At 39.3% G+C, this 17,416-nt stretch overlaps 1 protein-coding gene across 4 annotated transcripts in view; it reads left to right on the plus strand.

Moving 5' to 3' along the window:
- FBXW7 (F-box and WD repeat domain containing 7) overlaps positions 1–17,416 on the plus strand; it is a 154,012-nt gene that overhangs the window by 118,260 nt on the left and 18,336 nt on the right. For 2 of the 4 annotated variants that reach the window (XM_075198738.1, XM_075198746.1), the window contains 2 exons: positions 11,178–11,260; positions 14,195–14,336. In XM_075198738.1, coding sequence (XP_075054839.1) covers positions 11,178–11,260; positions 14,195–14,336 — 225 coding nt within the window. The other 2 variants (XM_075198763.1, XM_075198755.1) reach the window with 2 other exon arrangements.

Here is a 17,416-nt window from a genome sequence, read left to right on the forward strand (position 1 = left end):
CCCTTAGCTCAAATTAAACTGTTTAAATAGTGTACGGGTTTTGTATTAATAAAATCAGATTTGATCTATATTTAGCAGAAAAAAAGGGATGTGAAGCCTCTATACATTTTTATTTAAATCACATTTTTATAGGGTTTTCTACAAGCCTTTTCTTTTACTATTTAGTCCAGGACCACTGTTTTCCCTGAAAATTTCCATAGCCGTTAGTTGAGACTTGGGCAACCTGCCACTGGAACTAAAAGTTCAGCTCTATGACTGAAGATCCACAGGTTTCATACCTTTGCTTTAGTGCAGTGATGGGCACTCTGACACACTTCAAAGTGCTGCACCTTATAACTCAACTTGATAATAAGTTAAAATAAAACCTTTAATCAAAGACAGACACCACATCCCTTAGAATTGACCCCTTTAGCACTCCCAAACACTGTTCAGATTTTCCTGTATGCTACGTAAACCCCCACTAACACTAAAACACCCCTCACACCCTCACAAAAGACCTTCATGGCCCATTTACCCAAAATGCTCCTCAACCCCCCCCCCACTCACCTGTCCCAGAGTGTACCAGTGACCACCTGCTATTAATCTAATGAATAATAGCACCCTGCCGAAAAATGTCTTGCCTTACGTTAATGAAGTGAGCAGGAATCATGCAGCTCTTTCCCGCGGAGGTATATCACAAATCCCCTCCCTCATCCTCTCAACTTAGATGTGATGGTGTATGACCGCCCTACATTGTACAGACAAATTCGGCTACTCACGGCAAAGAATGAAATCAGGCTATTCTTAATATATGCTGTGTGCCCCTCAAAGCTTCGGCCACATCTCTGCTCTTATTTAAATGTTGTTATTCAATAATGTTATTTAATAAGAGTGGGGCCGTGGGTGAAGCTCGGTGAGGTATAAAGCACTGAAGAGCTGGCTGACAGGGCACAACGCAAAAAAAAGGACTGTTGGATCATAAAGCATGATTGAGCTGGGGGCCACAGGTGAAGGCTCAGAGGGCCACATGCAACTTTAGGGCCGCTTGTTGCTCCACACTGATTTGAATAGGTTTTAAACTGATCATTTATTTATAATGTATATGCTGCACCAAAATTATACAATTATCCAGCACTGATGTCAATTTAGCTTGCAGTTCTTCTCTAAAATGGTTCACAATTAATTTCATTGGTTTTCACTTACTAGTTTACTAAAAGTTATAGGTTGCTTGGACTGCTTCAAATGTTGCAATAGCTAATTAGGCCTCATCGGCTCAAGGACATTTTTCTCTTTCTTTTAAAATGATCTCCATGCAATTTCCAGCTTGTACCATATAAGCAGTTTCTATCTTTATGGCATCCTTACGTTTCAGTATAGTTTCCTTCCGGTACTGCAGTTCACTGTGGCTTCTTCTATTTATTAGTGATTATTGAGTATTAGAGGCTGTAACAACTGTAACATTTCAATAGATTATGTTTCAAGGAGATGTTAATCAGAATATTAGATTTGAATATAGGAACTGCCATTATGTTCTAGAGATTGTTGTGAAGAAGCTTAAACATGCTGCCCATATGGGAATTGTGATTTGTTTTTTTTCATGTTAAGAAGTAATGACTCATATTGGGAGAGTGGAGAGCTGTCTGATTATACATCTAGGTAAAGATTCATGTCACACATCTCCATGAATATATAATCTTTAAAATAACATTGTTCGCTACTTAAGGGAAAGTCTAAAATAAATGTTTAATGCTTCTTCTGGATGCCATGGCAAGATTTTGCCATGTGAAATATCTTCCCCTTGAATCAGTAAAAGCACACTAACTCCATTTTTATTTAACTTCTATTTGTAGTTTTTTTTGTCACATAATAAACAGATATCTGACATTGTCCCAAGAGGGCATAGATAAGTTACAGCATAAATTATAAACCGAAGAATAAAAGACCAATCCAGGTGGGGAATTCATACAGTATAAATAGGTAGAAGGATTACGGAACAGTGTGCCAGTGAAATAGCTTAAACAGATGTGAAAGTGTGTGACATTGTATATGGTAGTGAGAAAGAAAGGTAAGAGGGGAAAGAGGAAAAAGGGGGAAAAAAAGGTGGTTGTTTGAGATTGAACCCAGGACTCTCGGCAGCCAGAGGACAGAGTGGAGCATTATGCAGCATCCAACTAAAGCTGGGTACACACTACAGAAATTTCCACCAACTTTTTATGCTGATCAATTTTACATCCGGTCGCTCGGTCCATGGACTGCATACACACTAGCCTTGTTTAGGATGATAAAGGGAAGAGCGGACGTCCCTTTAGCGACTTTTTACAGCCATGTTGTCGTGAACAATGATTTCATACTCACTGTTGTGGATCGGTCGGAAGTTTATACACACTACACAGCGGAAACTAAATTGGAACGAAAATATTAAACGGTACGACCAACCACATGAGGCGACAATCGTCCATTTGGGCAGACTTTCAACCATCCATCGTGTCACTGCACACACTGACCCGACTTTTGAACGAGCGGTCGTATGTTGGCTGATTGAGCCGATTATTGGACGAAAATCCTGTAGCGTGTACCCAGCTTTAGACAGCGCTGTTGACAGGAAGAGAGACGATATATTCTGATTTAGGTCATGTTGTGGGTTGGATCCAGAGGGACCATTAACCCCTTTTTTTTAAATATTACTTGTATGATCTATCAATATAAATAAAGACTTATTATTTTTTAATACATACTCCAAACGCCTTTATTTTGCTAAATAAGATGGTACAAGTTTTCCAGTGTAGAATGCAGATACTAAAGGAAATATATTTTAATGTTTGCTATTTTTTTATTTTTTTTGTTTGGACACTCTTGTACTGTCACCAGTGTTGTCCTATGTCATTGTATATGGGGCAGTAATGCAATAAAGAAATGAAGGCATTTCCATTCAAAAATGTTACACTTGATAGTGCACTTGATAGTTAGTGTATTCTTCTATACAAAACATTTATCTATTTAACAAGAATTTGCAACCAAGAGAAGTAATCAATATCCGGCATTATCAACAAGTATACACTTGCCTTGGTATGGTTTTAGACCCCATTCCATAGGGTAGCACAATAATGATTATTGGCACTGAGAATAGTGGAATACAGTTGGTTGATGGGTACTAGTGAAGTTGGCTTCCTGACAGACTCAAGGGATGGTACGTTGCTGATGGATGCAATTGGGTGATGATTACTAGAAGAGTTAGTTAACTGACCGTTACAAGGGATAGTAAGTACAATTGAGTGATGATGACTAAGAAAGTTAGCTGACTGACATTTTTAAGAGATGGCGAGTTACTAGTAGGCAGAGTTGATTTATTGTTATTGGTGAAGTAAGGTGCCTGAGAGGTACAGGGGCTGTTAAGTGAATTACTAATGTTGGGTGATGGTTACTAGTCAAGTTAGCTGACTGAGTTACAAAGGATGGTAAGTGAGTTACTAGCATCTATGCACAACGCGATCCAGCACAAATGATTGGAAAGTGAGCAAAATTATGCTCATGTAAATGGAGGGCTTTGTGCTTTACTAACTCACGTGAGGGTGGCATACTGGTGAAAGTAGTTACCAAAATAGGTAGTTGAAACTACAAAATTGGTCATTTAACTAGTACGACACATCCAAGGCTATATATATATATATATATATATATATATATATATATATATATATATATATATATATATATATATATATATATATATATATATATATGTGTGTGTGTGTATATATACTTGCCACTTGATTGATGGCCTAATACCACCTGTTCCGGTTTATTTTGTTACAGTTGAAGGAGAAATTCACTGCTGGGAAACTGTACATTACCAAGTTAATGATAATAATGATGATAGGTTACATAGGCTTCAAAGAGCATGATGTGACCTCTGCATGCTTGACATTCCTTTCAGCTGTGTGAGTGGGACCTCTCCCTTGAGCTAGAGAGCATCCTTAGGGCAAGAATGAGCACTACGTGCTAGGTGGCCTATTCTTGCTAGTAGAGAGAATGGGCAGAGGATCATTGCAGTAGGAGAGAGATGATATTGTGAAAAATGTAACATCCCTCAGATGTCTAGTACAGTGTATAAAGGTTCAGGAGAGCACAGCAGTAAATTGTGTATTTGTATCCTAATCCTTTTGTCCGCATTCACAATGTCATTTTTTTTCAATGGCTTGATTAGATGGTAGATACATGATACAAATAAGCTGTGTTTACTAGCCTAAAGCAATTGCTACCTCACGTTTCACCAGCAGACACTGTATTTATCTTTTGTACAAACGCTATATTTGTGATTTAAAACCTTTTTTGTTTTTTTTCTGCGTATTGAAGTGCTAAGGTTTTTTTCACTCATGATTTTTCCACATTATTTTATGAAATCTTTATGCCTCAATGGAGAATCATTTCTGTTGATTGTGTGTGTAATTTGATACAGTGTTTCATTTGGTGGTAATAGACTATCTTAATTATAGTATACCACCAGAAACTGTTAAAGGTGCTAGAATAAGCTTGCCAGAGGAAAACAAATAGAACATTTTCATCTATACTAAGATGCAATAGTTTAGTGTATAGGAAATAGAGAAAGGCACTTTACAAACACTAAGATGAATTTGGCATTTCCCCAATAATCAGTCTCTTCTAGTGCCATTTGCTTGAATAATGAAAAGCAATATAACTTGAGATATTGAGTATTTAATTTTGCTAACACTTGTGGATTAAGTACTTGAATACCAGGATGGAACAGTCCACTATTACCGTGCCTTCTAGATTTATTTTATTTCTTACAGTTTATATAGCGCCAGTCATATTACACAGTTGCTGTACACAAAATATTGAATCACTCACACCAGTGTCTACCCCGTTGGAGCTTACAATCTAAATTCCCCTCACCGCCAACTCCCCCCCTGCCCCACACACATACGTCCATTTGCCAGATCCAATTACCCTACCAGTATGTTTTTTTGGGACTGTGGGACAAAACTGGAGCACAGAGAGGAACCTCGCGCAAACATAAGCAGAACAAGAAATTCCACACGGATAAATCTATAGAGTCCATATCATGTGGTGATCTGCCACTTTACATTCTGTGTCATTACAAGTGTATGATATGTTATCTCTATTGAATTGTGATATTATATATGTGTGGACATGTTTATATAGAAATAATGAAAGTTTGGTTACATTAGAAAACTTAAATTGCCCAATATCACCTTTACCAGGGCACACACAGATGTAATACAATGGTTTAAGAAACTGTTATGCTAATAATATAACTAACTCCATAATTGTATTCAGTTGATGTTTATTACATCAACTTCTCTGATGTCAAACTACCTGCTGTGTTAGGATCCTGTCTGGCACTGATATTACCCCACCCTTCTAGTTAAAGCCCATTTATTTCATGATCATGACAACTTGACGGAGCTGCAAATTTTTCTTTTTCACTCTGCATTTGCCTCTTTCACAACAATTTAAATGCATATTTTGTTTGTGGTAAATGTGGTCTATAAGATAAGATGCTTGCTTAAATATATCACGTCTCGGTTATCAGCCTCCAGCGACATGTGGTAAAAATTACCACTATAGCTGGGTAAATTCTAAACAAGCTGCACAGCGTGTAGTCTCCATCCTTGATCTTTTAAATGGAACCAAACCTCCTAAAATATTTGAGATATATATGAACTGTACTGTGAAACCTTTACATGATTGTCAGAATTACTTTTACTCATAAATTCATTCAGAAGTTGATTAGTGGATGCTGCTGTAAGAGTGATATAACGTCACTGGAAAATACCCATTTATTTTTGTGAATGAAGGGAGAGTTTTGCTATATCTACACTTTAAGAGAAGGCTGTGTAGTTTTTTTTGTGTGTTTAAAGCTGTGGTCATTAAGTCAGAATTTTACAACTTTCAAAGCTATTTTATTATATGCTTGCATTCATGTAAAATTTCACACTCTTTTATTTTGCGTATATCTCCAACCTTAAAAACATATAGTACTGGTCCCACGTGTTTCCTTTCAAATTTGCCGATACCTAACCCAGCTCTCCAGTCTGCTCATCGCCAACTAAACCAGCACAAGGGGATATTGTTTAGTAATGTTTTATAGTAATAAATTATAAATATCCATTCACAATGCTGCTTATGTGTTTTGCAGAACACAAAGCTCTTACTTTTTTATGGTAGAAATTAGGTATGTTTTTCTTAAGATAAATGAATTGTAAAACCACAATATCAAATCATCCATCTCCAATTCTTTGATGCTAACAATTGGCTCTTTCCTATGAACTACTGCTTACAGATGTACCTGCTTAATAAAGTTAGGTGAGATTACACCAGTCATCTATATGTGAAAAGTTTCATAAGGGATATGCTTGATATTATTAATTATTAGTACTTGTTACCACACTATTATGCTATGTCTTTAATGGCTTTTAATTTGATTAGTGTTAGAAATATTTAGCTTCTTTTTTTTTTTTTCTTTAATTCTGCTGCTGCTTTATAAACTTTGGACTTCTCAGAGGCAGATGTCAGCTACCATGAGAGTCACAGTGATTTATTGATGAAGTAATTAGTTAGTAAATGTAATTATTTTGCTTAATGAGTCTTTAGCCTCATTCTCCATAAGCAAGATCATATTCATTAACACCAAAGGGAACCTATTATACCATGCCCATCATTTCTCAGTTCTATTTATAAACGTGAAGTAAAATACATCACCTGAGGGACAGATAATGTTTTGACAATCTCATTTTCCAAGTTTGGCATATGAAGATATTTATTAGTTACATAACCCAATGGTGGGGACCCACAGACTGTTTTGGGGATCACTGCAGGGGCTGGCTGCCAAATTTTATCCCTGATTGTGAAGCTCAGTTGAGCAGCCTATTAGGAACATTTTAAAGGAAAAGGAAAGAAAATGTAGGTAGCCCAGTGACCTAGCCCTCTATGGAACAGTCCCAGAGTAGTAGATGCCCCCTAGCCCCTGGATGCTAGATATGTACTGCATCCTATTGTGGACTGCCTCCTTTGGGGTCCCAGCACAATGCTATGTTGACACTGGTGTTCCAGAGAAATGGGACACAGATACTTTGGCTCTTTTTAGATGCGTGTTCTGCTTACATATACCACTAACTCACATGTATGTCATTGACACAGTAAGTGAAAGCACATGTGAACAGTGACTAAAGGGATGCTGGACTAGTGATTGAAAGAGCAGTAGCCCCTGCTGACCACAATCAAACACACAACTCTCAAGTGCTGTGTGCACTATCTGTATTACGCCCAGACCCTTCAGTGCACCATCTTTGTTACTCCCAGGCCCTTCAGTGCACCCTCTTTATTACGCCCAGGTGCTGTGTGCACCATCTTTGTTACTCCCAGGTGCTGTGTGCACCATCTTTGTTACTCCCAGGTGCTGTGTGCACCATCTTTGTTACTCCCAGGTGCTGTGTGCACCATCTTTGTTACTCCCAGGTGCTGTGTGCACCATCTTTGTTACTCCCAGACCCTTCAGTGCACCATCTTTGTTACTCCCAGGCCCTTCAGTGCACCCTCTTTATTACGCCCTGGTGCTGTGTGCACCATCTGTGTTACTCTCAGGTGCTGTGTGCACCATCTGTGTTACTCTCAGATGCTGTGTGTCACTATCTGTATTACGCCCAGGCGTTGTGTGTAGTGTGCACCATCTGTGTTGCTCTCAGGCGCTGTGTGCACCATCTGTGTTGCTCTCAGGCGCTGTGTGCACCATCTGTGTTGCTCTCAGGCGCTGTGCGCACCATCTGTGTTGCTCTCAGGCGCTGTGTGCACCATCTGTGTTACTCTCAGGCGCTGTGTGCACCATCTGTGTTACTCTCAGGCGCTGTGTGCACCATCTGTGTTACTCTCAGGCGCTGTGTGCACCATCTGTGTTACTCTCAGATGCTGTGTGTCACTATCTGTATTACGCCCAGGCGTTGTGTGTAGTGTGCACCATCTGTGTTACTCTGAGGCGCTGTGTGCACCATCTGTGTTACTCTGAGGCGCTGTGTGCACCATCTGTGTTGCTCTCAGGCGCTGTGTGCACCATCTGTGTTGCTCTCAGGCGCTGTGTGCACCATCTGTGTTACTCTCAGGCGCTGTGTGTAACTATCTGTGTTACTCTCAGGCGCTGTGTGTAACTATCTGTATTACGCCATACATTACTAGTAAGCAGTGCTGGGGATACATACCCCGAGGGAGTCGCGCACTGAGTGCTGCAAGCAGAGGGACGCGTCGGCTATTAATCTCTGTGAAAAGCTGCGTTAGGAACAGTGTACACGTTGTTGATACCGGGGAGGGTAAAGTGGAATTGCCCCAGGCAGATGGAGGTATCTCTGCGGCGCTCAGCCCTCCCCTGTCCCTCCCTCTGCTCTGTGCTAACAGGCTCCCTGAATCTCCATATAATTGATGTGTGGGCTGTGTAGCTACAGCTTGAGCCCAGACTGCACCATTGCTGCTCCTTACAGGAGGGGGAGATGTAATCCGATCCCTGATGTGTGGTGCTTGAAGAAATCAGTGCAGCGGCGTGTTTGACAGGGTCTGCTCCGTGCTGCCCCCCCTCTGGTTCCCAGCTGGTATCCCCTCCCCGTGCTCAGTCCCTGGAGTTGCTCTCAGTGGGGGCTCCTGGCTGTGTGTTGGGAAGCTCTGCGCTGCTGTCTGGAGTTTGAGCTGTGAGCCGCCTGCTCTCTTCCTCTCTTGACGTGTCCGAGCATGTCCACATCAGACTCTGTGACATACCTACCTGGAAAGGGGATCTTTTCTTCACAAAGCAACATACGCAGTGTCTAGGCATCCAGCATCCACTGATCAAAGAGATACTGATACACAGGCACCGGGAAACATGGGGTTCTACGGCACTTTAAAAATGATATTTTACAAAGTAAGTACTGATTTGTTGCGTCCTCTGTGGATGTGAAACACATGCTGGCTGCTTCGCTGATGGCTGCAGACACCCCTTGTTTTTTTTGGTTTTGCAAACGATTAGTAAGGGAAAAGTCTGCATTGGAGCTGATGAAGGGGAGAGGTAATGGGGATGCAGAATAAGGTGATGAGATGGTGTTTGATTAGACAGACCCAGCATCCTCCCCTCCTGGATCTGCAGATGGCATTCCCAGTGCAGATCAGCACACATATATTGGCATGAGATTCCTAGACCGCTCGAGCTGGCTTTCCTCTTCTGTTCTATCGTCTGGTCACCTTCATCTGCATCCCACTTATCAAATTTTTCACCGTGGTGTGGAAGTATCCTACTTCTCCGTATCAAGGACTCTTCACATTAGTCAAGATCTGAATAGATGAGCAGAATTTTGGAAACTGCGTCTTATTAAAAATGCCATCTGCGGCTTTGCAGTATTGTAGACTTCCAGGATGGGAGCGTTTCGCGAGCTATTTGCCCACAAGTCTGGTAAGATTTCTGGCAAGGTTAAACTAACGCATTGTCTGCATTTATGAATCTGCTATTGAAGCCACCCATGCTAGCAACTCTTTATTGTAGAGAATAGCCTCATATGTTGTGTTGTGAGGAATTTCAAGATTGGACTAGAGTGAATGTTCAGTTTATGTTATCCCCGTGATTGTAGAAAAGGGTGATAACTTGTATGTGTATTGACCCCTCCTGGGTTACTGGAGGGGTCTGCCTTTCTCTGCATGGGCAGTGCCTCTCCTTGGCACCAGTCTCACATATGATGTGGCTATTGGATCATTGAAATGTGTTTTTTTGAGAAGTTTCATTCTACAGGTTTTGTAGCCCTCGCAGGAGGTTAACCGGCAGGAGAGCATGGTGTTGAATGTTAATCTTGCACAGTTTTCCAGTGTCTGCCAGTGGAATGATACCTATGTAGTAACTTTTACAGGACCATTCCATTTTAATAAAATAAATGAAAATATCCAAAACCAAATACATTGTACATTTTATATTTACTTTTATAAATTATGTGTCTGCATTACCCGTACAATGCAATTGTTGAGCTAGAATACAAGTTTGGCTGTCAATATTTCTGACCAGTCTGGTCGAAATTTTGATTCAGAGAACGTTGGCTCTTGACTTCTAGTGTTTGTATAGCTCAGTAGACACAATTGTTCTTTAATTCTAAAAGCACCTCTGATTCCATAAAGTACTCAACATAAAACATGTATTTGCAATTACATCTCCCCACATCATTGTGAACGATTTGCTACACATAAAGCAATTTATATTGTATGAGTCTCTGTAGTTGTTCAGAACAAATCTATGTTTTAATGACTTGCAACATTAATGACTTTGGAGACCCTCCTGTCAGGAGCAAGATATATCCTAATGTGTTACATGTGCAAGAAATAACTAGCTTATTTGTGAGTTATTATTTCATGCTAAAATGAATGATGTGGCTACCTGGTTGTAAAAGACTGTTTTTTTGGAAGAAGTCCCATATGTTGGAAATGCATGGTTATACATGAGTCCTCACTGTGGCAGCTTTGATATAAAAGGAGGGCATGCCATATTTTTACTTCTAAAGTCGTTTGATATGCAAATTTCAAATGTCTTTAAAATATTTCATACTAGCATTTGTAAACCTGTTGCCTTTACACATGGCTGAATCTTTATGTATGTTTCTAGAATTAAATAAGTTAATATGAATTGCCAAAATTAAAAAGCAACAGGTACACTGTAGTTGTTACAACAATAGTACAGTAGAGGGGACTGTCTTACTGCTTCCAATAAAATAAGACCACAGTCTGCTTCTGGGAGAAAAATGTTATGCTTTCAGTAAAGATTAATATATTTTGCATCTATAGCATTCTGTGGGTTGTTCTTTTTTGTTTTGTGTTTTTTAATTTTCTCTTAAAATAAAAACATGGATTAACATGTTTGTTACTAAACTATTTGGGAGGATATCCTCACCACCCCACCCCAAATTAATTTCTCTTGTCATTAGGTGAAGTCTAAGTTTCTCCTGTTACTGTGTGTTAAATGGTTCTTTGTATTGTGAAATGGAGCAATCTGCTGTGGTGACTTGTAAACCATCCACCTGTCACAGTGTTGTGAATTAATGTGATTTATTTTGTAGTGTCTTTCATACTACTTTTTTTTTTTTTTTTTTTACAAGCTTTTCATAGTGGTTTTTTTTTCCCTTTTTAAAAGCAGTTTTATGAAATGTTATTTTTCCTTTTATTTTCAGATGAAGAGAAAGTTGGACCATGGATCCGAGGTCCGCTCTTTCTCTTTGGGAAAGAAACCCTGCAAAGGCTCCGAGTACACAAGGTAATTACTTTCAATAATAGCTGCTTTGGTCATGACTGGAGTGTACATCCTGTCTCACCAGCTGCTGAGCTTCTTCTCTAATTTGAACACAGCTTTGCTTTCATTACTATTCCAGAGGGTAGTTTTTAGTCGTGAATAACAGCAGATTAATTGGTGGCTCTGTTGAAAATCCAACTTTGTAAGATTTAAGCAAAGCTGTTGCCGTGGAGTGGAAAAAAAAGCACAGCCCACAATTTTCTCTTATATAATTATCGTGGTCTGTGTTCAGTTGCACTTTGTTTGAAAATTTCAAGCAGCAGGAAAAGGTGATTCACACCCCCCCCCCCCCACACACACACACAGTGTAGCCTGTAGCCAAATGTGTTCATTGTTTCATTTAATGGGATGCACCTACTCTTTTATTACACAGGGTGCCTCAGTTCTGCATTGGAGCAAGTGGTGCAGATATAATGGAACATCACAGGAAGAGTCCAAACAGTGCAGTTAATGTGTCTGCTAGTAAACATTTTTACTTAACTTAGCCCTTCACCGGCAGTTAACAAATGATTACATTAATTAGGAATTGCCTGTAATGGGTGCATTTCTTTCAGAACACCATGTTCCTTGCAGAGATGTGACTTGTAGCATTCAAGTCAGTTCAGTTGTAGATGGCAAAGGCTTGTGAAGATATAGCCCTGCAGATTTCTTAATTTTAGAAGCTCTTCACATGTGGCAGCTCCTATATGGCGCCTGTAATAAAGATTTGTAAGCCAAGTTGTTTATGATGCCTTTAGCAATAAACCTCCTGATCCCGATGAGGACTCCCCGATTGAAGGTGCTTTCTCTTTCACAGCCCAAAGCTGTACCTAGCACTATAAAGGAGGCTGTGAGCTGCTCTTTGATGCGTGGCCTGCTTCCTAGTGTCGCTGCACAAAGTTGTCCTCTACAGTCACACTTAATCACTTCTCTCTGAAATCTGTATGACCCCACAGTTCCCTGCTGTGGTAAGTGCTAACACAGATAGTGCACTTAGCCAGCACAAATCTGTGTGTGAACTATGCAAGTGCCCCCTTGTACATGGTCAGCAGTCACACTAATTACTTCATTAACAACCTTGCTGTGCAATTCTTCAGATAACTTGATTTATTTTCTTAAAAACCAAATTCCCTGTTTGCGCAGCATATTTTATTGTTTGTTGTCCAAATAAAATGTTACGTTATTTTCTCTATGTAGCCTTATTTATAGGCTTATAAAAATGTGACCAGCTGATAAACCTAGATGAGCAATCAGTTTAACATACTTCATTAAAGCTTTCACACTGAGATTGAAGCCTGGTATATGAATCTTAGCAGGCCCAAGAGTATTCTTCTGTTCTGAAAGGTGGTGAAACACTAAGCTATCATTTAAATGAAACCTTTGCAAATAAATTTGTTAGAATGGATTCCCTGTTCTTAAGTACTTCCAGGAGTGGTAATCACTGGGAAATTAAAAGGCCACCAGGGGCTGACATTGCTGTAAGATCTGTGAGGAGATTCATGATGAAACAGTGTGATGCAATCAGCCAAGCCACCGTCTCCTCCGCCCTTGAACTGAGATATAAAAACACATTGATGTTTGCGCACATCTAAATGTAATGTCACACATTCTCATTATGTGAAATCAGTGACCAAATAGATTGCAAAAATAAACGTAAGAACCCAACAAATCAGGGGTCATCAATTAAATTAGCTTTACCATTAACCCTTTTAGGTTCTGTAGCAGATTAGGCAGGACAATGCGACACTGAAGGGCAGAGCGCTAAATTAGTGAGGGGTAGAGTACATGCCCACTGGGAATGTTCGCTATAAATGTACATGCCTGAGAAATTGATTACACGCTCAAGAAGCGTGACATCCTCGTCCAGCGCCCTGAGTTTGAGTGACAATCTGAATGGCCTCTATCAAGTCAGCTTGCCACAGTTTGGCCAGTAAATATACAGTAGTATGTGTACAGACTAAACACATTTAAGTGCACACATTCAAAATAAGTTCTGTTAGAATTGAAGGGGAATATTATACCTTAAATATATGCCTGAAGGTTCAGAGAGCGGAGAATGTCGTGTTATATCATCTTACTAATAAAAATCTGTTACTATTTTTTTTTTTTTTAAACTCTTTATTTGAAGAGAAAACAACAGGAACAGTACAGATAACATTTTGGACAAGAAAAATCTTAATAATCAAAGTGTTTCCTCTGAGTTTTATATCGGTGGGGGAAAGAGAAGGGAAGGGAGGGTGGGGGGTAGAAAGGCACAAATATTGTCAACAATATAACTAATAAACCAATAGGCACGCAAACTTGGAACATTGCTAGGAATCTGTTACTATTTTTAACACCAAAGACCAGGAGCATACTGCTCTTATACTGTCTGCTGTGTATTTTACCTGTGTAATATCATTACACCTGATGTAAAAGTGCAGCACAGCAGTATATACCAACAGTGCATGTTTGTATTCTTCTAATAATCTCATTGACCTCTGTTAGTTTATCGCCACATAGTTTTTGTTGATTTGAAATATTTGGTTTCTGGTTTTGGTGAAGGCATAAACCATATCACCCAACTTTGGATCTCTTCAAATTGGGAGATATGGTGAAAGTGGATGTGGCACTGTCACAATGTGGATGTGGTCACCTCACTACGGTTTATGACCACCACAAAACATTCATTCATTGATACATCCGCTAGTGGCGGGATGACTCTGTTCAATGAATGGGACATACCTCCCAGCATGTCCCATTCATCCGTGGGACAAAAGTGTCCGTGGATGGGAACTGATCTCTGAAATTGGGACTGCCCCACCTAAAGCAGGACAGTTGGGAGATATGCAGGCATAAGATGTCTGTTTCTAATTATTAATAATAATAAATAAGGCTTTCAGGTTTTAACATGCATCTCAATTTTTCTGTTATTTATAGTACTACAGGTCTTGTGCCATGTTCAGCAACGCCTACAACATTTGGGGACCTAAGGGCAGCAAATGGGCAAGGTCAGCAAAGACGTCGAATTACATCAGTACAACCTCCCACAGGCCTTCAAGATTGGCTGAAAATGTTCCAGGTACCTTTATGTTTCATGAATCATGCAGTGAGAATATTATAACTGCTTGAAATGTCCTGATGTTTCCTTTTATTTTTTGAGCAAATTCAGATCCGCTGATCATTAGGCTGACTTTTATGCATGGTGCAACAGAGTCTTGAAATATTACGTTATAGTATAAAGAACAATGGATCCATATTGATTACTGAATCAATATATACAAATCAGAGCTTTGTTGTACCTATATTAGCATCTGCATGTCCTAACAAGATGGAGATGATAAATCAGCATAGATGCTTTATCAGCATATACAATATGTTCAATAGCTTGTGTGAAATGGCCTCTGTAAGTAGACCGTGTACGTAAGAGCCTGTCTTTGATCTGCTACACTGATTCTAATATGGATACCTTTATAGAATATATTGTTCAGATACTGGAAAGTAATATTTGCAACAGCTGGAAACCCCAAACCTAAGTCATGTGAAGAGTGATGTGTTTGGATGGTATTTAAGGGTCTGCAGAGACCCATTTTTTTTTTCATTCTGACTGAGCCTATTGATGCTTAATCTGGACCGATGTTGTTAATCTCTGTTTATGCCTTGACATTTGCAGCTGGGATTTTGTCACATGACCGACAAGAACCAAACTGGGAAATGTTGTATGAATGCCCCTTCTCATTTCACATGCACAACTTATACTGCAGTATTCTGTCACTGTCCCCACAGTAGTAATTTGTCACTCTGGCTTTCCAATGCCTATGTATTTCCATGTTTTCCCAATTATTGTAGCCAACATTAATTGGTTATTATGCAAGTAGTAACCAGAAATTAATAGTTTTGTGTCTAATTTGGCTCTAGTTGAGCTGTGCTTTATTTAACTTTTTTCATGTTAGAAAATGCTTAAACCTAGTATTACGGTTTCTGTGATCTATAGAATCCATTGATTACCTGCTCATACAGGAATTAAAGGTACATTTTAGCACCGTTTCTAGATGTTGACGTGTGTGGCAACTGCTTTGTAACCATTTCTAGTTACGAATATATACCACACTGCTTTACTGCACACTTTGCATTTTACTCTTATCACCCTCCTTCCAAACCCAAGCTTTTATTTATTTTGAGGTCTTGTATAACATTATAATACTATAACAAGAATATATCCAGTGTAAAAGAAAATAAAATTATATTGCTTTGTAACCAATCCTGTTGCTCTATGTGTGCCATTTGTTATGCAGACTAAAAAAGTTCCTGCATTTGTTAGAGGTACAGATAAGGAAAGGAGGAAGTTATCTTATCGCCTTCCCCTATGATGAAACATATGCAAGTTCCCCTGGGATCATTGACTCACACAAGTGAAGCCTTTATGTGGAAGAATGACATTGAAACTAGTTTATTTAATTTAAAAAAAAAAATAAATTAGTAGACAGTATTTCAATATTCACGAAATGTCTATTTCTCTTTAATATAAATGCCCAATTGTATGTTTTATATTTTATTGAAAAGCAGGAGGTACTTGTATGAACTATTGTGTCTCTGCAAAGGAAAAATTCAAATGTTATGTTTTTGAAGCACAGGCTTCTGGAAATCCAATCTAAATGACATTCTTTGTCTTAAAGCGTTAAACGCTGGTGTGTATATTGTATTATTCAGACATCTGTGCTCCATAAATGTAGTGGTTTATTTGCATATTTGTCCCTAGGGAGTGAGTTCAAATGCTCCCTGAATTAATTTTTTATTGTTTCAGAGAGTCTGAAGGAAAGATTAAATGTGTTACAGTTTGACACTATTAAGCAGTGTACTAAGCATAATCTTTAGGGCTGTTAAGTTGCTCTCAGAATATGCATTAGTAGCTCTTCATGGAGGGGTTAAAATAGACGCATTGTCCTTGTTGCAGGTTCCCTGAGTTCCTGCCTCACTAGTTTCCATGTCCAGTATTTCAGCCAGCAAAGCAGTACTCCTTTTGTAAACTGAATGAAAGCAAACATTTCTGTACTTTTGACTGAGTGTACATACTGAAGGTCACAATACAATTGCTAACTACAGGGATACCGTTTATCATGGCAGAGAAGCTTTTCAGCTCAGACAGCTACAATAGTCCTGTGCCAAAATCACACACAGTTGTGTTACCTGTGCTGTGTGCTCGGTATAAAATCTCTGTAGGGTAGGGAAACAAAGGGTGCTTCCATTAAAAATCACATCTAGGACCATCAATGCAGTTGATCAATAGGCCACACCAGTGGGATTTCTTGTTGATAAGAAATAGCAAATGGCATTTTCTCCTCTAAGAAGAGAAATGGTAATCTGGGTGCAGGGATGATTAAACTTTTCTATTGCAGAATCATCAATGGCGAGTTGTAGTGTTCTAGGACATCCGTACTGAACATCTACAGCTTCAAGGCAAAAACAGAGATAACTCGGTGATCCACGTCAAGCGGGTGTTTTCCAGTCATGTTAGCATCAAGGATGTATTCTTTTATCTATGATAATTGTTTCCCTCCAGGGAAAATGAGAAGCTTTCAGGACTGGAAAAGCAAATGGGAATGCTATGATGGAGATGAATGGTTTAGTAGTTTATCAAGCCCCAACATGTTATTTGAAAGGAGGGGTGTTCAGGTAATTATCCAGAGGATCTGGGCTACGTGCCAGGTGTTCCTCTGTTCTATTCTAGTCTGTATTGCCTACCACCCTTTACCAAACACTACTGGTTTTATTTGCGCGATTTGCCCGTAACAGTTACTCTGCATAAAAAGCTATTGCTTATCTTTCTCTTCCACTCCTTTACCCTCTAGCTGTAATTGCTAGTTCCCATTCATTTAGGTCATTTGGTGAATCTCTGGTATGCAAATTTACATTACAGCAGATAATCAGCCACTGCGTTTGGGAATTAAAGGGCATTCATGTTCCAAATAGGGACACTGTTCCCAGGGAATATACAGTAACCAAAAAAAAGTCTATTCAAGTTATTATTGAGCACAACATATCCCCCATGCTGTTACAGCCTAACTACAACTTAGCAGTTTAACATCTTCTGACAAGGCAAATCCTCTAAATTGATGTTAATAGGGTACAGAACATTCTTTGCTGTGTTGAAAAACCATGTAA

The sequence above is a fragment of the Mixophyes fleayi genome, chromosome 1, assembly GCF_038048845.1.
Source record: "Mixophyes fleayi isolate aMixFle1 chromosome 1, aMixFle1.hap1, whole genome shotgun sequence".
Lineage (NCBI taxonomy): Eukaryota > Metazoa > Chordata > Amphibia > Anura > Limnodynastidae > Mixophyes > Mixophyes fleayi.